We start from the raw sequence: 24,870 nt of genomic DNA on the forward strand, positions 1-24,870 counted from the left end.
ACAATGGGGAAAGGGATACCCCAAATCCCCCGATAGCAGTATAATCCCATTTTTTAATTAAAACTATACTTACACACAACTATGCATAGAAAAAAAGCAGCCAGCTACACAAGTGATTCTTGCTGACTGGTGGGATTATGGGGAATTTTGTTATCTGCTGGTGATTTTTCTGCAAGAACACGAATTGCTTAAGAAATAATGATCCAAATGGCCCCATTCCTTTCCTTTTTACTTTCTTTAACAGACATTAACAATACTTAACATCAGCTTAATAATAAAATATACTCACTCAGTAAAAGTGTTTATAAAAGCCAGAACTCTACCGACAGAGTGGATGATAAATCTAAGAGCTAACCAACCACATAAAAAGGTGGCAGTGGGGTGGGGGTGGGGGGAGAAATCCTCTCTTTGAGATAAGGAAACAATTAATTTACTAGGTGAGTAGTGGCCTTCTAACAAGTGGAAAGAAGGAAAGGAGACAGAACAACCTGTTTTGTTTTCTATAAATAAAACCTTGGAAGGCATATCGCCAAAGAAACACAAGTCAATATAAACCTTTATATACTGGGCTGCCAAACTTCACTTTTAGACAGTATATTAATTATGTAGTCAATAACCATGGGTTTCATTAGTGTATTAAATACCACGATCAATATTATTTATCCTTTTTGAAGACAGGCCACTCAGGGAAAAAAAGAAGCAGGGGAGGGGAAATTTTTGACCCTGCAGTTCAAAAAAGTCAGAATAGCACACTAGAGATTAGCAAGGCTTTAATGGAAAGCATAAAACACTAAAAATATGGACAGAAATCAGATTATTACTTTTTTTTCTTCTTGCCTCCTTCACAATGAGACTGGAGGGAATCCAAGAACCATTTAAAATAAAGGCAAAATGATTAGATTTTTTCCCCCTAATTGCTTAACGCTGATGTCATGGTGTACGCAAAATAAACATCGATCTCTAAGTGAAAGATGAGAAACAGAACAGCATGAACAGCTTTTGAGTAAACTATATACAAGACAATTCTAAGGACTGTGGGCCAGAATCTATTTAGGCAATCCTCAGGGACCCAAATCTCTTAAAAGCATAACAGTGGAGCCAATTTCTGATGTTCCTCTACTGGTGATCCGATTTTTAGCAGGGAAATCTGCTAAACACCCTCCCTAGAGGGAGCTGCCCTCCCACAGAACCACCCGGTGGATTTCTAATCACACCCATGTAGATATGCAGATTTCATCACATGGTCACCAAGAACACTCGGTGACTGGTACACTCGAAACACGTCATGGTAACACTGCCAGTAGACAGGCATGTGGGGGGAAGAGGGAGTTTTGCTGGGAGCGGTAGATACAGAAGGCTGGTTACTGGACTGAGAGCTAGATTATCACTTCCACCCCACAATTTGCCAATCCAGAAGAGTGTTGAAGACTTACTTTTCTAGCAACTGCTTTATAAGCAAGGTCAGACAGAAAAACTGAGGCCTTGGCCAGAGAACCAGGTACAACCCAGTGACCATCTTCTGAGACTCAAATGTGCCTAAACGATCAGCAGGCCTGAGAAAAAGACCCTCTGTGTCTGTTCTGAGCCGTGGGAGCCATCCTGCTTGGAGCCGCTGGTTCCTCCTGAGAGGACAGCTAAGGATGAAACTGACAGGCTATCATCACAAAAGCTCCACAAAGGGCCTCCACAGGCCACACTTGCCCAAATCAAAAACCAGGTCCTCCCACTTTAGACCGACTGCAGCGCTGCCTGGGTGCTCGGAGAGGGATGTGCACCGAACGCCAAGCGGTGGGTTGCAGCAACCGGATAGATCATTAATATGATTAGGAACACACAGAGCAAGCATGCTCTTGCTGACTGAAAAGCCCAGTACCGTAATTACTGTTTTCTTACCAGCTCACTGTCTGTACACATTTCAAAGCCTGGTTGGTGTTAGACTGCTGTGTAAACATCAATAAAATCCCAAAGTGCCTTATCATCAGCATTCTTGGGCACAATGGCTTTGTTTTTAGTGTTTTCATTCTTTTAAAGATGCATTTCAGGGTTGCAAGCATTAGGAAGAATGATCTCCGTGCCTTGGACTAATTTTCGAGTTTGAAATGAGTTAACATCTCCCCCAAGTGAACATTTATTACAAAGGCTAATTAATTGCTTTCCAGTTACAAGAACTCCCTGCATTCTGAGAAAGCAGGATTCAGAAGCAAAGAACAGGCTGTTTTTTAAAACAAAGCAAGGGGAAAAAGGGCTTCTCCCTTCAAAACCCCACCTATTTAACACAGCTTTAATCAAGAAGTGAAACACAAATGCAGGAAATATGTACAGGTAGAAAAAGTGTGTGTGCGCCCATTGAAATGCAACATTAGTTGAAGTGAAAACTAAAGCAAAGCTTTGTAGTTGCCTGGATGTCCCTAGGGGACGGCAAGTCAATGCTTATCAGCTTTCCTCAGAAGAGACAATTTTGATTAATATCAGACCCATCAGACTTGGTCTATTAAACCCTGAAGGAAGGATATTCTTCAGATATAAGAGATTGGTCTTTGATTAATAATTCTACCCTGTTGCCATTCCGGGCATTAACAACTATGTGGCACCTCTAGAAAGAGGGCGCCTTTGGATTCTAGGAAGACGTGCTTACTAAACACCCAGGTTCCACACAGTTACTCCCCGCTCTCCCTCCCGAGGAGCCCAGGCTGGGAAGGTGTCACCACTGGAGAAGCAGAACCTCTAGTTATAAAATTTATTTCACTGCCTGCAGATTTAGGGTCAATTACTCATGACATAATTCCTGCTTGAAGATAATGAAGTCTCAATAAAACAGACAAAAGCCTGAAGAGAGAGGGAGCGACTGGCACCACACTACCCGCCGGCCGACCCCGTAGGCCTGACAGCTTACACCACAGCCATCTGAGCGTGTTTTCCTTTGCCCACCAATGGGTTTCGAGACACACATAAGAGAGGAAATTGCTTAGTCCACCATAAAGAGGCTCTAGGCACTGTAGCTAGTGTGCAATTGTCGCACAGGGGGTGAGAAGACATCAATTTCATTTCGGCTCTTTATTTCCAAACTTCTGCCCAATCAGGGCTGCCCCGCTCACACTGCTGCATTCCTCCTGATGTTCATGATCATCCTTCTGCTGTATTCTCTGTAGTCCACGGGCTTCACATCCATCACTGTGGCCTTAATTCGAGACTCATCCTTTGAGAAGAGAAAAGCAGTTTATGAACGAAGGGAAGCCCGTGGCACGGCACAGTGGCGATAACCCCTCTCCTGCAATGGTTTCAATGATCCCAGCAGGAGAAAACACAAACTCAGGCTGGACTCAGAGGTCAGTCATTCCAATAAAGGAAAAAATCTTGAGAGCCGAGTCCAGAATTTCTGGGGCTGGAGAGAAGCCTCCCTTCAGCACAGGCCCTTTCATCCATCCTTCCCTCATGCTCCCAACACTCAGAAACTCAGAATCCAACGGGATAGACTTTAGAGGGCTTGTCGCTTCAATTTATTCTCTTTGTAGAGGGGGAAATAAGAACCCAGAGAAGACAAGTAAGTTGCCTAAAGCCACAGCTAGTTCTGCAAGCTGAGTGTGGCGAGCAAGAAAGCGCCTGCGGCAGAGGACGACGATCTGGTTTGGGGCCCATCTCAGCTCTGGGAGAGGCAGCCTCCCTGCACCTCACCTTCCCCGTCCTTACCAGGAAGGGACTGAATGACCCTCCAAATCCCTCCTGGACCCCACTTCACTCAGACACTGGATCAAAGACACTTTGACTTCCTATCTCATGTAATGCCCGTAAAAACAAGCGCATCTATCACAGGAATGGAGACGGTGGTCTAACAATACACCAGAACAAGTTAACCCTAAAACAAGTGAGATGTTCTCAGAATTCTCCTCGCTCACTCAACCATTAGGACTGAACGGTGCCTTTTAGAGGCAGAATGGGGGGATGCCCAGAAAGGCAGCAGAGTCTAGCCCCAGGGCTCACACACTTTAGTGTGCTCAGTAATTACTCAACACAGTCCTATTTCTAAGCGTGATCAAGAGCAAAGCTCTGAACTTGGACTGCCTGGCTTGGAATCTTAGCTCTGCCACTCGTTAGCGTATGACTTTAGGCAAGTTACTTATCCTCTGTAGGTGACATTTTTCATTGGTAAAATGGAGATGACAATAGTTCCTACACATAGGGTTAGTGTCAGGATCTAGTGAGGTAATTTGTGGAAAGTAAAGGGTGCAGAACAGAATCTAGTAGATGGTAAGTGCTCAGTAAGTGCTGTTTTACTTTGACTATACAGCTATATGATGTTGTGGGCAATTTAAGGAATTTTCAATGTAATTTTAACTACATGTGGTCTTTGTTTCATAGACTGACTTAGTGCCCAAACCTTGTAGCAGATGAGAGCCATTAGACATAGTATCACTCTCTGTCAGTACACACAAAAAAACCCCGGTTATAACGGAAAAGATCATATAGCATTTTCCCCCCTGGATGCCTGACACGGGACAGGATATTTAACCTCTAAGTCCATTTCCTCGTCTTAAAACGGGAATAACGGTACCTGAGGTTGGGAAGATCAATGAGTAACACACGCAGGGTACTCAGCTTGGGACTGGCACACAGCAAGAATGAACTGATAGCTGGTACTGCAATGCTGTGGGTGGGTGGGTGGCACACAGCAGTTTCCCATGCAAACCCTTCTGCAGCCCATGACCTTACTTACATTGTAGGTCTCCAGTTTGACCCTGATCTTGAATATGAAAGATCGAAAGTTGGCATTCTGGAAAATTTCCTCAAATGCCTGCTCATTCTGCAAAAAGAAATACAAAACTCTAGGCTTGGACACTACTGAACCACTTGATAATATCTATCAGAGTTTTAAAGAGACTTTGAGAAAAATCTCAGAAAAGTATCATTCTAGTGGTTTGAAATTACTCAGGAACGACTAATCTACAGGTAACAGTTCATTACATAAATCTGTTTAAGTAGAATTTTATTTAAAGTTAAAAATACTCTATATCTAGAGTATTGAAATTCATAGAGAGAAAACAGAATGGCGGTTGACAGAGGTCAGGGCGGGAGAACTAGAGTGGGAAAGAGGAGTTTGTGTTTAATGGGTACAGAGTTTGGGGAGACGAAAAAGTTCTGGAGCTAGATGGTGGTGATGGTTGTACAACCATGTGAATGTACTAAATAAGTTGTACAACTTAAAAATGGTTAAAATGATAAATTTTATGTCATGTATATTAACCACAATAAAAAAATGTAAACACTTCTAGGAAACACATTCCTAAACTTCAAAAGTTTGTGATGGAATACATCTGAGGCCCAACATCTTCCTTATAAATTAAGAATTATGGGAAAAAAAATAAAAATTCAGAAAGAGGCTCAAGTTGTCATATATATACTATTTCAGCCTCTGTATCTACAGCTACTGGTTTGATGAGCAGATGAAGACAGCTAACGTGGGCAAGGTTGGGGAAAATTTTTTATGCAGTCCTTTCCCTCTTTCTCTCACCCTTCAAATAATATTTGATTAAGTTTGTAAAAAAAAAAGAAAAAAAGTCTGGTTAACAGCGGGATTAAAGAAAGCATTTTTTTCTTTTCTTTTTAATTTTGTTAATCCTCACCAAAGGATATTTTTTCCATTGCTTTTCAGAGAAAGTGAAAGGGAGAGAGGGAGGTGGGGGGGGAACATCAATGTGAGAGAGACACATGGCCTGGTTGCCTCCCGCATGCGCCCCGACCGGGGCTGGGAGTGAACCTACAACCCAGGTACCTGCCCTTGGCCAGGAATCAAACCCTTGACCCTTTGATGCGTGAACCAACGCTCTAACCACTGAGACATACTGGCTAGGGCTAGAGAAAGCATTTTATATAAATATGCATAGGATCAATTTACAATAACTTTATATAAAATTAATAGTTCATATCAGCTAAGTGTTACCTTTGCAAGCCACGTGGAACATGAAAAGGGCTTTGTTACAAAAAGCTGTGTAAAGGTTACTTCACACACACAAAACAAGTCCTCTGGGTTTTCAGGTATGTAAATAAAGCAATGTATTAAGCCTTCAGAAAGTTACACCAGTTGCCACTATTCTTCCCAGCGTGTATCAGGGAAAGCATGGCGCACGTGCTCCAAGAGCACCATGGCTCCCGAGGGAAGGGCTTCTCCACGTCCTCACTCACCAGCAGTAAAAAGTCAAATGCAATAAGCTCATAAAAACCCTGGAAGGCTGCCTCGAGCCTTACAATCCGATATGAAAATAGAGGACCAGGCAAAGCATATAAAAGAGACCATCATACTTTAAAGTCAATTCCAGTTATTTCTATAAAAGGGCTTGTTGGGATTATTTCCAGAGATCTCATAGACAACATTTGAAAAAGGTGGGGGCAGAGGGACAGAACTGAAGACAGAAAAGAGTAAGAAAAACACACCCAAACAAATGTCAAATCCCTTTATCTTATGCTTTTACAAGTATTCTAACTGATTTGAAAAAAATCAATAGATGCCAATTTGGCCCAAAAATACAGGTTTTACTGGTCTTCTTTACATGTTTTGAGCAAATATCTTTCCTAAGTTTAGCATAATTAATCTTTTCTCTGCATTAAATAAACCTAAAGTGTAAAAATTCAGATTTATAAAAATGAAATGGATAAAGTTAATTTATGGAAGAAAGTTACTTCATAAAAATTGCATCTGATGACCTAAAACAGCAAGCACCTTATCTGTAACTTTAAACCAGCATTTTATTCAACCTTCCAGGAAGGTGTTTGTTCTGTTGAAAAGGCACACTTGTATTTCAGGTTATTGCAGAAGATACCTTCCAGCCCAGCCAGCGTGGCTCAGTGGTTGAGCGTTGACCTATGAACCAGGAGGTCATGGTTCAATTCCCAGTCAGGGCACATGCTCGGGTTTTGGGCTAAATCCCCAGGGGGAGGGGGTGCAGGAGGCAGCCGATCAATGACTCTCTCATCATTGATGTTTCTATCTCTCTCTCCCTTCTCTCTGAACAGATATTAGAAAAAAGAAGAAAAAAAAAAAAGAAGATACCTTCCATATCTCAAGTGACCACAGGCACACCAACTCTGGTGCTGACAGTAACAGGAGAAATAGTGCTGCTTTTAAGGCACGTTTGTCTATATTATTTCATTACCCCATTGTTAGCAAATCCAAGATGGACAAAAACAGACAAAATCAGAAGAGCACCTCAAATAATCATCAGACTGAAAAACTATATACAACACCCAAAAGAAACAAATCCCCAAAATATTAAAGAGCCATGTTACAGCACAAGAACTATTACGGTAATAATAAAAGATGTGGCTGACCTTCTCTTTTAACTCTCCAAGATAAGCAGTGCTTTGTCCGAGGATAGCCTCTGCAGACTCCTGGAAACAAGTGACCCACTGGTTCTCTTGATAATCGGCAATATTTACCTAAAAAAATACAACTGTGTATTATTTCAGCAAAGAAATAATAAAAGGAAGAGACATTCAGGAGATGGGAGATTTCATTAAAATAATCACCAGGGGGGAAAATAATTACCACCATGTGAAAAGTATCAAAGAAAGAGTTTAAGATGTAAGTCTGGCCCTGGCTGGTGTGGCTCAGTTGGTTGGGCATCGTCCATGCACTGAAAGGTAACTGGTTCGATTCCCAGTCAGGGCACATGCCCAGGTTGCGGGTTCAGTTTGGGTGTGTTCAGGAGGCAACTGATCGATGTTTCTCTCTCTCCTTTTCCCCCTCTCTAAAATCAATAAACCATATTTTTAAAAAATACATAAATAAAATGTCTCGGTCACAGCAGAAATACACTATGCTGTGGATGTGTGGATTCAGCTCTCAATACAAATACAGCCCAACTAAACTCTCCTTCAGACGCAGAATCCAGACACACTGGACTCAGTTCCCCTCCAGCTGCGATGGCCTTTAGACTAAAGGTTTGAAGAAGCCTCCAATGAGTCAGGGCAGGTTCACCGCATTTTAAACTGTATGTCCTTCAGTCACTAGGAGACAGCTCTCAGTCACTGCTGTGCATCCCAGACAATTTAAAAGCTTGAGCTAAGGAGCTCTGGTCAGCCCCCAAATTTTTAGCAACAGAAACGAGACATCAAGTATTTCCGGTTGGACCATGGTGTAAAATTAAATAGAGGAGTCAAGGAAGAAAGTAGATCACAAAGAATCCAACTGCTAAAAGGGAAAAGTAAAAGGCTTAGGTACAAATAAGAGGGCCCTGGCCAGGTAGCACAGTTGGTTAGACAGTGGCCCCAATACCCCAAGCTTGTAGGTTTGATCTCAGGTCAGGGCACAGATAAGAAGCAACTAATGAATGCATAAGTGGAACAGCAAATTGATGTTGCTTCCTCTCCCCCCTTCATCTTTCTCTTTAAAAGCAATAAATTAAAATTTTTTAAAAATAGAACAAAGGTGGTTTTTTAAAGGTATCATTTTGGTGCTTTTATATATTCACTTTGCATATACATGGGGTTTAATGTACAAAGTTATGATGAAAAATAAGGAAACGAGAAGTTAAAACAGAAATATAAGGGCATATTGCATACTGGGGTGCACAGCTACAGTTCCCCCCATGCTATAATCCTGGAGGCAAAGGCGCCCACTTTCCAGGACGGAAACATCAACAATAGATACTTGGGTGAGTGTCACATGAAACCAACGTGCCAGAGAGTTCACTTAGAAGAAACTTCTAACAGAAAGGCTAATGAAATAAACTATCTGAAACAATTTTGTTCATTTTAGTTCAATGAAGTGTACAGTTTACAGAATATAAGAAGCTTAAATATATAAATTTCTTGTTGAATTAACATTTTAAGGGGCAATTAGATTGTAGAAAGGGTAGGTGGGATCCCTTTAAAAAAATAATAAATAAATAAATAATAAATAAATATATACATATATATATATGGGTGTTTTTTTTCTGATTTTTTTTTTTTAAAGAGAGAGGAAGAGAGAGGAAGGGAGAGGGGGAAGGAGAGAGAAACATCAATCAATCGGTTGCCTCCCATACACACCCAGACTGGGGATCAAACCCACAACCTAGGTATGTGCCTAGACCGGGAATCAAACTGGCAACCGTTCAGTGCATGGGACAACACTCAACCAACTGAGCGACACCAGATGCAGCTGGAATGCCTTACTTTTTATCAAAAAAGATTTTTTAAAAAATTTTCCTATTATAAAAGTATTCACTGCAGGGAAGGAAAAAAAAAGGAAAATGCAAAAGAAATTTTGAAAAATCAGTCAGAAATAACCATAACCAACAGTCTGGTATTCAGTCCCCTAGTTGGTTTTCTGTCTGTATACATACCTTAAGGCTATAAAACATAACACTTAAAATTTGCTATTTTCAATTAATAAAGCCTGAACATTTATTTATGTCACTTAATAGTCTTCATTAACATTGCTTTTAAAATATTTTAACTGTGGAAACTATTGAACAACAATTCTAATGTCTTCATGGTATTCCACTCTATAGGTATTCAATAAAGGAATTAACCAGGAGACTATTAAGGACATTTAAGTTATATCCAAGTATTCAAAATAAATAGCAGGGTAATAGACAACTTTATAGAGATGTAACATCTCTGATTATTTCTTTAGAAGAAATTCCCTCCTGGTATTTACTGTGTCAGAAAGAATAAATATTTTTAAGGCTTCCGGTATATTACTGCCAAGTCAACTTCTAGAAAAATATGAGTGTGCCCTTTTTTTTGGTACCTTTATCATCATTTAGTATAACTTCTCAGAAAACATCCACCCTTCATTTTAAAAGTTTTAAAAACCTTTAAAGAAATAATTCTTACAATGCAAAAAAGCCACAACCCCACATCAGCATGCAGTGACATTCCTCTGAAGTCAGCTCTACCGAGGCGAGAGGAACAGATTATCCATGAGGAAAATAACTAAATATAGGCATCAGCTGCATACGTATAATTACTGCTCTCCAGAAACGCCAGTGCAAATTAATTTATCTTCATAACAGTTAACAGGCAAGTGCCACCAATGCTGTAATTGCATGACATGCACAGTGACTGAAATCAGCTGGAGAGCTAAATGCAACTTTCTGGGAGGAAAAAAATGCTTTTAGTGGGAGCGGACTGACTGCTATTCAGTCGCAAGGCCCCGTACTTTTGTACTTATGGAAAAATAATAGGCTCTTCAGCACTTACTCATCTGCAGGATTCCTACCAAGAGTGATCTTGTTTTTGCTGTTTCTACAGCACCTGGCACTCAGCAGAGACTCGAACACCACAGTGGTCCGCACCCACCCATTCTACTCACCGACAGGATCATGCGGTACTTGAAATTGGGAAATTCACGGTCACACTTCTCACAGCGGTATAATCCATTCTGTTGGTCAATCACTTTCTTATTGCAGTCCTGAGTTGGGCAGGCCTGATACATAGAGTTCTCCTTGCGAAGATACACCACTGTTGCCACAGAGCTAAAATAGTCTGCCTTCAGGAGAAAAGAGTGACACAGGACACTGAGCCAACAGGCCTACACTCAGGCCCTTACACAGAAATGTTTCTGATACATGATTACAGGGAGTAAGTCATTGTGTAGCTTTAGAAATCACTTGTGCTAACCAAGAAACCTAATAAAACTTAAACATAAAAAGGTAATAAACCAAGTTCGAAAGCATATAATTCCTTAACAGTAAAAGAGTTATAAAGACTTCGAGAGACAAAGGCTTGTTCCTCTGACCCTCTGAAGGTAACAGGCTAGGAAATACAGAGTAAGGCAATAGAAGCTAATGAATCCATGGTCAATCATCCTTCCATATGAAAAACAATAGCAGTGCTACCAGGGCTCAGATTAACCTTTACCTTTGTCTAGGTTAGGGGTCAGCATACCTTTTCTATAAAAAGCCATGTAGTAAATATTTCAGGCTTTACAAGCCATTCGGTCATAGTCTCTGCTGGAGTCACTCAACTCTGCTGTTGTGGGCAAAGCATCCACAGACAATACGTAAATCAAAACACATGGCTGTGTTCCAAAGAAACGTTATTTACAGCAGGCAGCAGCAGGCTGGACTTGGCCTGTGGGCTGGTTTGTCAAGCCCTGGTATAAGTCATCAAATTCAGCAGAATGCAAAAATGACTGAACAAGGGCATTCAAAGTGGGAAATCACTGACAGGTAGATGCAGCGAGGACTAAGTCATGTGCTGGGCTTTATGCTGTCGCTCTTTGTTTCGCTTTTTAACTCTCATAGGAAGGATATGGGATGGATTGTTTTTGAGGGTGAACACGTCCCTCTGGGTATACTCTGAATTCAGAGCCAGGTTAGCAACTTCCGGGACTTTCTGATGTTTCAGACCAAAAGAGGCAAAACAATCATGTGAATGTTTAAAGAGCTTGGATGAGTCCTCAATCTAGAGAGCTCAATAGAAAAGTAATAAGCCTCCTAGGAGAATGCCTAGAGTTTTTCTGTATTTCAAACAAAAAAATTTTTTAACCCTCACTGAAGGACATGCTTAGAGAGAGGAAGGGGGAGGGAGGGAGGGAGAGAAAAACACTGACTGGCTGCCCTCCTGCCCTCCCTACGCTCCCTGGCATGTGCCCTGACTGGGAATTGGCCCAGCAACCTTCTGGAGCATGAGATGGTGCTCAACCAACTGAGCCACTCCAGCCGGGCAAGTTTTTCTGTATTTCCAGGTAAGGTCCAGATTCAAAGCATGACTTGAAAGTTTGGGTGCAAACAGGGACTCTCTAGGTCTGATTTCTTATTACAGAATGTCTACCTTTAGATCTTAGAGAGAAACTGGGTGACAAGAACCCAAAGAGTGGCTGTTCCTCTAACAGGACAAACAGACCTGTCTAAAGCTGAGCTGTATAACAGCACTGCAAGTTGCAGCTGACAATGAAGGTGATAAGGGAAAACGGCAAAATGAGCCAGTAGGGAGTAAAGGCCATACTGTATAGTATGAAAATAACAAAGCAGGAACTGCTGTTTGGGGGAAGCATAAAGGAGAAATACGTAATTTAAATATTAAACTGTGGACAGAACACAGGTTTAGTTCAAGATGGGAGGAGGGTCATTCTACACAAACATGGAAAAGGAAGCTGCAACCAAAGGCAAATGCCAGAGCTGATTCTTGTCAGAGACACTGGCAACCCTCCGCCCAGGAGAGGTTAATATTCTGCAGCCGGTGAAAGATCAGGTGAACTGCCTGATGTCTGACACTGGGCCTGACGAATGCTCCATGTGAGCTGTATGTATAATCTCAAAACCTCCCTTCTTGGTATGTGGGCATTTCAATCTGCAGAAACAATCACAGAAAAGAAATATGGGCCCAAAGGCAGTTTATATTATAAACTTGCCTTATGGTTTGCTTATGACACCTTGTTAAGATCCCTCTAAGAATTAACTCTCTAAGTGAGAGTTCTTAACATTTTCTGTCTGCAGGACTTGAGGGAGATAACATACTCCTATTAGGGAGCATGGCTACTGCTCCCTGGCAGCGATTCCCAACCATCACGCCATGTTCTGGCCAGAGCCCCAGTTAAGAATCACAGCTCTGAATTAATGTGTGACAGCTGGTACCAGACATCGGATTTGAAAACACATCCTTTTGCACACTTTACGTGCTTCTGTGAAGGAAGTCAGGAATGTGGGATACCTTGTCACCTTGGCCCAGGTTCTCCGATTTAACCTCATACAAAGTTTTCCAGTTGGTGTTGCTTCCAGCTAGTCCTCCACCCTTTAGATCCGAGATGGAAACACCATTTAAGGCTTGTCCTTCTGAGTCAAACCTGAGAAACAAACAGAGAATGACAGGCACTTTATGTACTTATTGACTATGCCACTCATTTCTTTATGCCAAATACAGGCTATCCACCCCCCACCCAACTTTCACAGGTCACAGTCCTGTGGGATGCAATTAGCATCTTCCTCATTGTATCTTTAGCCTACTGAAGAAACTGAATGACCTCTTTTTATCTCAATTGCTTTGATGCCCCCCAGTGGTCAAGACAGTGCCAAAGTACCACAGAACCTTTTCTTAAATTAGCCTTCCATATCAACACTGGCCAGAGGGCCCAAGGCCAAAGAAACAGTAACCTGCAAAGTCAGTAACAAAAAAGCAATAATGGAGAGCTCTCTGGGCTACTGATGCTCATTCTCCACCAGCGGCTGCATTTTTACCATCACTGAAATGTATCAGTATAGAAAGTGACAGCCAACATATTGTAACGGTAGCAAAAAAAATGTTCCCATGGTGAAAAAGCTTTTAAGCCTGATACAGAGTCCAAAAGATTACATAACCCCAAGTAATTTATTAGAAGGTATTATGTTTTCTTGTAGATTTACCTTCTTAGTGAGATTTTTACTTATGCCAATATTGAAGTTAAAATTAAGTTGTATTAAGTTATTATTAAAATTGATTATACTTTTTTATTAAAACATATTTTTATTGATTTGAGAGGAAGGGAGAGGGAGAGTGGAGAGGGGAAAGGGGAGAGGGGAGAAGGGGGAGGGGGGGAGGGGAAAGGGGAGAGGGGAGAGGGGAGGGGGGGAGGGGGGAGGGGGGAGGGGAGAGGGGAGAGGGGAGAGGGGAGAGGGGAGAGGGGAGAGGGGAGAGGGGAGAGGGAGAGAAACATCAGTGATGAGAAAGTCACTGATCAGCTGCCTCCTGCACGACCCCTGCTGGGCATCGAGCTCGCAACCCGGGCATGTGCCCTGACCAGGAATCAAACTGCGATCTCCTGGATCCTAGGTGGACGCTCGACTGCGGAGCTACGCCAGCCAGGCTGATTATACTTCTTGATCACATATCAGCCAACATGAAGGAAAGGGGACCAGGGAGAAAGTGGCTCAGAAACAAATTTGTGGCAGGGAATAGTGAGTCTGAGATTAAACACATGCCAATGTCATCCAAAAGGAGGGCAACGACAAGCTAGCCACGTACAGAATAGGCTCCTGAAAAAGAGACCATCTACTGCAATGGATGTTGCCCTAAGCTGCAGACAATTGCTCCTCATTCTGTCAGGTAAGCAGCTAAATCCGTCACAGAGGCACAGCAAGGTCCATAAATCTGTTTTGCCACAACTAGCTACACAAGTTTACGATTTCAAAAACTCCAAGGAGACATTTGCCACCAAAGACAGCTCATCAGGAGTCAACAGAGCAAGGAGAGAGACAGCCCTTCTTACAATAAAATTCTACATTGTTATAACTAAGATCTAAACATCTCCAGTCCTTGTCTAGTGGGTTGTGTGAGCTGAACCTCTTAGATCAATGCCTAGTTATTTTATTTTGGAGACAGCCATGTCTTTTTATGTTGACCGGGATGATGGTTATTGACAAGTAAAATATAAAGACCTTAATGTGGGCATGCCATTAACCTGGGGTCAAGCTCCAGAGCCTGAAAGAAAATAAAGCAATAAGGACCCAAAGCTGTGGTTATTTCTGGTCAGACTACTAACAGGCCCTGTCTTATAACACAACGCCATGCCAGCTACCAGAATAAATACAGATACCTGTGGACCACACTCATGAGGCTGCCTTAAGTGACATGAGCACTCCAGTAGATGTTTCATGAAACTCTTCAAATACTAGTGCTACTGTTGGTTCCCATTCGACTCCAAACAAAAGCCAGGAGTATGTAACGTGAGCTAATTCTTTAGTCCCTTAAGCTCTAAAACCTAGCTGGAAACTGACACACTTCCCCCTGTGACTACAGCTATACAAATTATTTAAACTGAGCTAGCGGGTTCTCCCTGACATCAATTCCTGCATGCTATGTTTCAGTTTAAGTGCTCTTCTGAGGCAGAGTTTTAACACCCTAAAAAGCTAGACAGAGCCAGGTTTTAATAGGCTCCCCTCATCGCTTGAGTGCTTTGGGAATAATAAAACGCCAACAAAAGCCCGTTGTTCTCACGGGGCACTTTATCAGAGTCCAGTGAGTACACACTAGAAGACGCCATCGGCACGAAAGACTGGCCAGAAAAGAAAGCAATCTCCCCCACAGCGCAGTAGCCCACGGCTTTAGCCCACGGAAGAGAGATGCCTCCAGCACACAGCTGCTAAGCCCGGCCTCACCCTGCTTTGGCAGGATTGAGGTCGGCAGCAGCACTTCCATTCTAATTGCCTCCTCCTCCAGCTCTCCAGGTTTGTCATGGGATTACAGGTTTGTCAGTTTAAGGGCTTTAAAGCCCTCCTCTCAGAAGGTATAACGCCACCAAGAAATATAGGAACTGCTCCATTCAGTTACAAAGCCCTCTGCTCGGTAGACAGCTCACACACTGATCATAAGAACCAAAAGAACCAGCTCTTCTCAAAGCCCAAGCTCAAAAAGCCCCCTTGTTTAGCCCCATGGCACCTACCATCCACGAAGCTTATAGGCCTCTGGGATGTCAGGATTCACAATGATCGTGCTGGAAGATAGTACAGAGAGGCTCCGTCCACCAAAATCAGAAACTCTGGCTCCTTTGATAGCCATCACGGGTTGTCTGGAACCATCAAATTTATCAGCCTGCAGCACAACAAAAATCCCAGACAAATACAAACGTGTCACTGGCAGTTTTTACAGAAAACAAGGAAAGTAGTCAATACCAGGGTGAAAGCAATAAATGGTACATGGAATCTACTGTACAAGATAACCTCACACGCAAGAATCTTCTCAGAGATACATCAGGACTAATGTAGAAGCAGCATTTCACTATGTAAAACTTAAACCATACCAATCTCACAGAAGTAAATCAAATGAAGGGTTTCCAGCATTCCCAAGACAGCCCAATTCTTCGCTGGGCAGGGGCTACAGGACAAGTCACTGCCTTCCGCATGTGCTGCGACTGCTCAGCACAAGTACTTACATCATCTCCCCACAGAGTAGCAGACACCACTTTCCCCGACATGTCCATCAAATAGATATTTCTCTTAGAAACTTCTCTGTTGTTAGACTTCACTGTGATTTTAGTGGCATCTTCATAGCTCTTGCAGATCCCAATTATGTCTAAAACACAGGCACAATGTTTTAGCTCGAGATAGTCAAGGCTCCCACTACAGTGTGACTGAAGGCTGAACAGTAAGCAGGCAAGTCTTCCGCCCCTCTGTGTGTGGAAAACAGAACTAACAATCACCCCTCTCTGTGCTCCCAGACACAGACTTACCTATCAGGGAGTCCTTGGGTTTGTTCTCTAGGTCATCGATCCTTGTGAAATCAAACTGAACGGTAGGTAAATTATGACCATCTTCACAAGGCAAGACGGAAGTCTCATTATTGAAGGTCATCTCGTAGTCGTTTTTAACAGCTGAGAATTGTTTGTTAGCAATCTTCAGAGTGCCTTTAGAGAAATAGTACACCTGCAAGAGTCCAAGCCACGTAACATGGGGCAGCCCATCCAATCGGATGTAAAAAACCCTTTACCAGCACACAGCCCTCAGAGGGACGTTTCAGTTCTAGACTCAGCATTACCATACCTTGTTCATGTCGATGAGGGGAAAGAATTTGTCCACTTGCTCATTGAAAGCAGTAGCTCTGATTTCACCCTGTGGATGGGGCAAGAGGTTAGAATCATGTTCACCAAGTTCTGCCAGCAAAAACCAGGACACTTTAAGTGTCAAATGACATCTTTAAGGAAACACGCATCTTATACTCACATATTCGAGTTATTAACCTCATGAAACAATGTAACTTTAGTTAGCTGATACTGTCATCATGCACTTTATTAGCCTCAAGTTAGAAACCTAAAAAAATAAAATACCAAAAAAACCCCAACAAACCTAATGATGAGTTGAATATTCTGACAACAAAAATAAAACAACCCGAACACTGAGTGACACGACCAAAGCCCACGGGAACCACGATGATTCACCAGCCTCCCTCGCACTTGCACTAAGCAAGGAATTAGTTCATGCTCAGGAGTCACTGCCAAAAACGTTACAGTAAGTCATGTTTTCAAGTTGCTCGTGATTTGATTTTTGCTTTTGCTTTTTGTCAGTCTAAATGCTACAGATGGATAAAAAACTTAAATAAATGGCTGAAATTTTTGCCAACTGACAGAATAGGTAATTTGGTAAAAAATTAGGTTCTGATATTGATCAAGGCATTACAGTCAATACGTAAATTGGGGTGTCATTCCATCTTCCAAAAACAAAAAACAAAAACAAACCACCTATTTTTTGCTGCCCTTAAGAGGTTTGAACAAACAGGAAGTATGCGGCAGTTTGAAAAGAATGCTTGAAGTACATACAGTATTGGGAATTAAAAACGAAACTAATGAAGACTGGAGATTCCACAACTTGGGTTTTTTGTCCCCTCACCATAGTTTTGTTTAAGGAAAGCAAGTAGAGTCTGCACAGTCAGAATCTGCACAGTCCACAAAACCACTCACTTACCAAGGTGGCTGCTGTGCCTTCCGATGCGGCTCAAAGCTCCACTTTGCTCCTGAGCACACATCTCCTCCTACAGCCTCAACTAAACCTGCCAGCGAGTCAGACAGAGCATCTCTGGTTTCTCCTGCCCACGAGGCTCCTCATACATTTAGAAAACTAATTTCCACTGCTACAAATGCTTTCGTTTAAGGTCAAGGACTTTATTTATGACCTTTAACCCTCTGCCCCCAGGTAAAAGACTACAAAAGAGGAAAAACACAGTAACAATCATGGTTCTTTTTGGACTCCCATTGTTTTTCATCCCATAGCTCTGCACGGAGACAGCCTTCTGTGTCTCAGGGTCCACCACTCTTATTTCCCTACTTGACAAATACTCACACTTTCGTCGACTAGTTCTATTGAGAAAAGCTTCCCTTCCCCCCGGGAATTGCTCCAGGTACGGATCTGACTTTTGTTGGTAACCCGAGCACAAATAGTCCACCTAAAAACCAAATATATTATAATAGTGTCAGAGTCTCACGTGGGAAAGATCTGAAAGGTTCCCTAACACCTTCCAATAGCCTTTCTTATCTTCTGCCTAATTCATTTTTCAATGGAAGCTGTATTTTAATCCACCCAATTAAACCCGAAGGTGACACAAAGGTTTGACAGTTTATAGAATTAGCAAACAGTATAACATACAGGTGACTTAACACTAAATCATTCTCCTGTCAAATAAGCAAATTTATAAACTCTCTCCCTTCTCCAAAAAGCATCACCACGGCAACAATACCCCCTTAATGAAAGGTTTGAAGCGAGAAAATGCAGTAATACCAGCAATTATATTTTGGCACTATTTTCATTATGGGAACTGATACAGCCGGCGTCAAACTTCTGTCTCATTTCTAACACACGCTGGAGAGAAATACAAGGTTATAGAGCGTGGTGTCGGTAAGCCACCAAAGCAAGACACGCCAAAGCCGTATGAACTCAGAAGCCACAAAAAGAGGAGGCACAAGATCTGACATGCAGTCCTGGTGCCCATCCTGAACGGAGGAGCTGGGTACATTAGTTACTTTACTTATTTCACAGGCGAACATATCTTCCCTACACTGCAAAGAATTGAAGGATGCAACCGCTAAAATTAATTTTTAATGGAACAAAGTCATATAAAAGAAATATCTCTTCAGGGTATATTAATGTGATTAATACAAACAGTACAGATTCTTTTAGCCAACTATAGCAGAACAACATTTTTTTAGACAAAAAGTCACCAATTTATATGATGAGGCGATAAACGCCTTCTGAATTAGAACAAATATTTAGTTTTACTCATAAGACTATCAGCTGATGTTTCAAGCATTAAACATTTTAAATTTCAAAATGAACGAGCCCACCAGGCATTGGCAGACTGCTCTCTTTTGGCCGTTTTTTGTCTGATAAGAGAGTTAAAGGTTGCGACAATTTGTACCCTCCTGCCCCTCAGGAAAAAAAAGAAACCTATTTTATGTGTGGTTACAGTTCACACATATTTAAGAGCCCATAATACCCTCTTCTATTGCTTTGTAAGCACATCCTGAACTTATTCTATGGAGTAACTCACTTGGATTGGTAAGGGGTGAGGCTGGCAATGGGTACCACTTTGGCCTGTGATGCCCCAGAACTATTCACTAGGCTGGCACCTCCAGCTTTTCCAAATGTCTTTGAGGCACCATAAGCCTTAGATACAGTAGAACCTTTAAAAACAAACACAAGAAAGGACAATCATTATTCTATTTAAATTAACTCTCAATTACTGCGGTATCACTGGTGAAATCATAACAAAACAAGAGGCAAACTTTTTCCTTTTCTAGCAATCAGGAGATATGAAAATCAAATATAGATGAAACAAGAGGCTGACTTAAGTCCTCAGGTCAAGATTGTAATGCTAAATGAACCCAGACACTGATCCACTCTTCTAAAACTTTTCTCTCAATGGGCAATATAACGGGTCAGAAAAAGAAAATCAATCTCCTTGACTGGTAAAACTGATGAAAGTCACTAGCTGCATAAGAAAAAGAGCAAGAGGAAAGGTCATAGTGAATGAACCATCCAAGGTAAAGGATGTCCGTCACAAACATATCACCTCAAAATACCCCTAGAAAATTCCCAGTCCTCAACTGGTCTACAGGCCTGACAAGTACAGAATGAAGTCTATGGGACTGGGTTCAGTTGGGAACAAAGGGAAAGACTCAGTTGTTGGTTCAGGACAAGTAGGTGGCTGGCTACCAGGACCCCTTCTGTCTCCTAATCCAAGCCTAAGCAACTGCCTCCACTTGGAAAGAATAGGCAATTAAAGCCTATAAGCACATGGATTCCTCTGCACACTGTTTCTATAAGGCTTCAACCTCCAAATTCAGATAATATATTTCAGTCCAATGATTTCATATCTTCTATATAAAAACATTTCTTCATAATGGAATTTGGCTAGAAGTATAAACCCACCATTATTCAGCATTCATTATTGAGTTTCCACTGCATGTACAACACTATTCTAGGTATTTGCAGCACTTAGTAAAAAATATACACAGACTGTTCCAGATCTTAAAATTTTCTATTCTAACTGCAGAGTTGAAAGACGGCTACATACAGAGCAGTAATGATTATGCAAAGAAGCACACATGCTTTGTAGAATACGTGTGTATACATACCTAATACATAATATACAATTATGTAGAACACACACACACACACACACACACACGCATCCGGTTTTCATGCCGCATAGCTTCCCCTCAATACATATCCAGTCTTTTTTCTTTTACCACCCAGCTGATGTATGTTTAGAGAACATTAACAGATTTTAAAAATTAAATATTAATAATATAAGCCAAAGACTGACAACTGAGAAAATAAGTCTGTGGGAGAAGAATAACACATTTGTATTTCAGCATAAGGAAGTGACTTTTTGATTATTTACCATCTCAGACCATCTATTCCACCACTTTTTTTTTTTTTTTAAATATATCTTTATTGATTTCAGAGAGAGGAAAGGAGAGGGAGAGAGAGATAGAAACATCAATGATGAGAGAGTCATTGATCGAGCCCACAAGGGCATGTGCCCTGACCGGGAATCGAACCCTGATCGCCTGGATCCTAGGTCGACGCTCAACCTCTGAGCCACGCCCGGCCAGGCATATTCCACCACCTTTAACAGCAGATAATTTGAGAGCTGTGTATGAATACATCCATTTATAAAGAGAGAGAGATAGAAAGTAGGTAGATAGATTTTGCAAGGCAGATAAAAACATCAATGGCCAATGGGGGAAAAGTCATATGTTTCAAAAGTTTCACAGAAACATTACTGACGTAACTTTGCCGTTTTTAAAGTCCTAGCATTGAAAAATAGAAACTGGTTGAGAGGAGAGGATGTGGTGTATGTGAAGCTGTACAGAGAAAGGGGCCTCTAAAGAGAAATCCAACCAAATTCTACAAATCATCATTTTCAATGGTGGTTCCTAAAGTAAAGGCCAGAAGGAAACAAAACGATTCCATTACAGCCTCCCAGGACCTGCTGCAGAGAAAGTTAAAAGAAGAAACTATTTCTCATCCTTAAGACGAGAAGCAAACCTGTGGCCAATATAAATGACACTGTCTTCAAGCTAAGACAAATGCTCAAGAGCCCAAAATGGGAAATGTGGAGTGAAACAGGCCAAATTTAATAAGCAGATCCTAGATAGTTAAAAGGCTGGAATTTAAAAGCTATGTAAATTCACAAAGCCAAGAGGGTGTAAAACCTAAGATGTGAGAAACTACCAGAAATACTATTAACAGAGAACAGTATATCATTCTGACAAAAAATGGCATATTAAGTACCTTTAAAAGACTATCTTTAATCATTTTTTCAATCACATACTTTGCAATAAGAATTGGACTTATTCTTTGTCAGGAATGGCATTCTGAACACTCCCTTTTGTCCCAGATTAAATTTCAAAACATTACTCAAAAGCCTGACACGTATAATCAGCATGTATCCCCGTGTGGCAGTCTTACCTACTCCTGAGCTCCCATTCTGCTGCTGGGGCTTGCTGGTTGGTGGACTGGCTGCCGAGGCTAGAGAAGGAACTACCTGCTGCCCATGTCCTGAGGATCAAAAGAGAAAGAGCATTTTGGTGCAAATAATTTGGGTTAAAAGATTTAAACTTGAGTAGAAGAAATACTCTGAGAAAATGAGAATTTTTTTTGATTCTGTCAAAGACTCTCATGGGTCGGCATTCCTGCTGGGGCAGTCAATAGCATGCAGTGAATTTGCTAGGCGGTTCATTTTTGTTTTCATTACATCAAAGGTTGGCTCCATTTACCTTTCACCTGCGTATAATTGATAGCTTTCCGTTTTAATGAGGTTCTCCCCTAAAGCCTTGCCCATTTCTCCCTTGTGAACCTGAGGTAAAGTCACTGGGCTGAATCTGTGACAATACCACCATTTCCATAGCAACAAATCGATGTCATCAACAGAACTGCGTGCTCGCGGCAGGATCTATTAGAAGAAAAAGCTGGGTGGTAAGAAAAACCTAAAAGCAGTTCAATTGTCTCTGAAGTGCTCCTGCTTCAAAGGAAGGCAGACATTCAGAAAGGATTCTAGCCTTTCCCTCCCAAACAAAGCCACCTTATTTTGCAACTGACAGTGGTGGAAAATCAGTTGAAAGAGCTTCAGGTACCATGAAGTGCTAGTGAACTGTCACAGCAGGAAGAGATGAGAGCGGAGTTCAGAAGCAGGTACGTCAAGGAAACAGGAAGATTTAAAGGAAAGGAGGGGAAATGAACACGTGTCTCGAGCAGAAAACAAGAAATGCCTTAATCCTTTCTACAAATGTTTATGAAGTTGAAAATGTTAAAATAGCAAAACACACCTAATTGGGGGGAAAATGATAGGATTTCTGGAATTTGCTTTTGCTTTGTAATTGGCACTAAAAGTACAAGCCAACCTAATGTGGGCTGCTCACCAAGAGTGCTTGCAGCACACGCCGTAGCTCAGAAAAATTTCCTAGAGAGCCCCGAGAACACAAACGGTGAGCGGCTGCCAAGCCCCCTCCTGCCCCTCGCCCTGGCCTCTCCAAACACAGGCTTATTCCTGCCGCGCCCCCAAGGCCCTCACGCACGCGGGCAGATTACACACTGATGTCATTTCCTTCTGCCAATATTACTCTTCACTGGTACGACTAAACAAGAGCTAACTGTGCGATTAGAGTAAAACGAATTTAGCATAAAATTCAAAAGGTTAAACGGAATTGTTTATTCTTTAGTTCTTCCTATGGAGAGAAAAACTGAGGCCTTATTTACATAGAAGAGGAGGGTAGATTCTTGACAATGAATTTTTGTGTTTCCTTTTGGCTTTTCCACTATCTCTGAATTTACAAAGTGTCACAGAAATTGAAGGGGGGAATTGCTCTTCTTTGATAGTGTGTCTTGTGAAGGAACATTGTGAAATTCTACAGTGAACCTGTTTTAAAATCAGTAGGGAAAACAGGAGTTGCTCAGTAAACAGTATTAGAATCTAATGGTTGGAGGCAAAAGTATTATTCCCTGCTTCGTGAAATATATTAAAAAAATGGAAAGATTTCAATATTCAAAGACAATACCATAAAAATACACAAACCCCTGCTCTACTTGCTCTGCTCCACTGTAGTGCGCCCTTCTCTTCCACTGTCTCAAATCTGTAGAAGCTCTCAAGCCCTCTTCTCACTTACCACGCTAGCTTCTGCAAATACCTTGTCAAACAGGACACGCTCATGCGACCATGCTGATCTGCTATCTTTAATTTCTATCAAAATGTACCGAGAGTAGTCAAATTCAGAGACAGAAAGTAGAACGGTGGAGTGGGAAATGGGGAGTTACTGTTTCACGGGTACAGTTTCAATTTGGGATGATGAAAGAGTTCTGAAGGGGCGACGGTTGCCTAACAACACGAATGTACTTAAATGCCACTAAACTGTACACTTAAAAAATGGTCAAGGTGCCCTGGCTGGGTGGCTCAGTTGGCTGGAGCATTGTCTAGTGCACCAAAGGGTCACAGATTCGATTCCAGTGAGGGTACATACCCAAGGTTGTGGGTTTGATATCCAATAAGGGCACAAATGGGAGGCAACTGATCGATATCTGTCTGTCTCTCAATGAAAAACATATCCTCAGGTGAGGATTTAAAAAAAAAAGGTTAAGATGTAACCTTTGTTATGTATACTTTACCACAATTTTTATGTATGTATTTATTAATTAATTTAAATTGATGATTGATATTTTAGAGAGAGAAAGGGAGAGAGAGAGATAAACATCAATGTGAGAGAGAAACATCGATCGATTGGTTGTCTCCCGCACACACCCTGACCGGGGATCGAACCCTCTACCTGAGTATATGCCCTGACCATAAATCAAACCTGTCATCTTCTGGTGCATGGGTCTACACGCCAACCAACTGAGCCACATGGGTCAGAGCTACCACCATTTAAAAAAAATGTAACTTACCTATTTACCTATTCTAAAATGAACACTTGACATTTTAACATATAAATTAATATTAATGTGTTATAATTTCACACATACCATAAAAATACGATGTTATAATGTTACAGACTTATAATCATAGGATTCTTAGATTCAATGACGTAGACAATAATAGCTACCATTTTTTGCATCTTACTATATGCATCAAGTATAAGATTAAATGCATTATTCCATTCAATCTTTAACTCAATGATATAAATAGTATTATTATACCCATTTAACAGATGAGAAAACTAGGTTACAGAGGTCAAGTAACTTGCCCAAAGTCACACAACTAGGAAGAGGCAAAACGTCATCTTGAACCCAGGTTTGTCTAACTCGATTCATCCACTTCACCGTGTAGTTAATTTTTAATAATGAGCAACTAATTCTGGCAGCCAAGACTCTAATTATATAGAACATAACTAATAACCCTAATATCTGGTAGCTAGGAAAAGCTGCTAATCCACTTATCAGAGCAATAATCAACTCCTGCTTTGGACTACATTTGCAAATCTGGCACAGGACACAAGGGACAGTCTCAAAGTAAATGGATGGCAAGAATCCTGGTGCATTCTAAATAGCAACAATTGCCCTTCAATTTAATGCACTGCAACAGCCGCTGACCACAAGACCTGAAAGAAATTAGTCTAGAGCTAAACAAAAATCTTGCTAAAATTTAAAATTATACCCCAAAGCAGAAATGCAGACTCAACTTCTGATAATCTTCTGTTTTGTGCCACCAGCAAATCAAACATTGCAGTGAGGTGGATCAAGGTTGTAATCCTTAGACTCTTTTGCTTATCACTGGCTCTGACCAAGGAGGAAAATGGGATATTTAAAAGCAGACTCCAGCTCCTTAAGTTACTTGTACTCACACCCATCATTTTAATTATCATTACAATGGTAAGTGAGCCACCAGCAGATAAAAATTAGGTAACACATGGTAGAGTACACAAAGTGACAAAAACTCAGTTTCTACTAGCAAGTGATTCCTTAACAACAGTTACAAAGCATATAAAAGAGT

General features: G+C 41.4%; 1 protein-coding gene across 1 annotated transcript in view; it reads right to left on the reverse strand.

Moving 5' to 3' along the window:
* Nucleotides 1-753: 753 nt before the first annotated feature.
* The window catches only part of RPA1 (replication protein A1), a 53,081-nt gene continuing 28,964 nt past the window's right edge, over nt 754-24,870 (reverse strand). Inside the window, exons 6-17 of the mRNA XM_016211131.2 lie at nt 21,360-21,449; nt 18,931-19,063; nt 17,727-17,829; nt 16,434-16,502; nt 16,124-16,316; nt 15,827-15,966; nt 15,338-15,486; nt 12,634-12,766; nt 10,292-10,468; nt 7,321-7,428; nt 4,712-4,798; nt 754-3,196 (exon numbers count right to left, since the gene is read on the reverse strand). Coding sequence (XP_016066617.2) covers nt 3,092-3,196; nt 4,712-4,798; nt 7,321-7,428; nt 10,292-10,468; nt 12,634-12,766; nt 15,338-15,486; nt 15,827-15,966; nt 16,124-16,316; nt 16,434-16,502; nt 17,727-17,829; nt 18,931-19,063; nt 21,360-21,449 — 1,487 coding nt within the window. The 3' untranslated portion in view covers nt 754-3,091. The remainder of the gene's footprint in view (nt 3,197-4,711; nt 4,799-7,320; nt 7,429-10,291; nt 10,469-12,633; nt 12,767-15,337; nt 15,487-15,826; nt 15,967-16,123; nt 16,317-16,433; nt 16,503-17,726; nt 17,830-18,930; nt 19,064-21,359; nt 21,450-24,870) is intronic.

This window comes from Miniopterus natalensis, chromosome 17, assembly GCF_054644295.1.
Source record: "Miniopterus natalensis isolate mMinNat1 chromosome 17, mMinNat1.hap1, whole genome shotgun sequence".
Classification (NCBI taxonomy): domain Eukaryota; kingdom Metazoa; phylum Chordata; class Mammalia; order Chiroptera; family Miniopteridae; genus Miniopterus; species Miniopterus natalensis.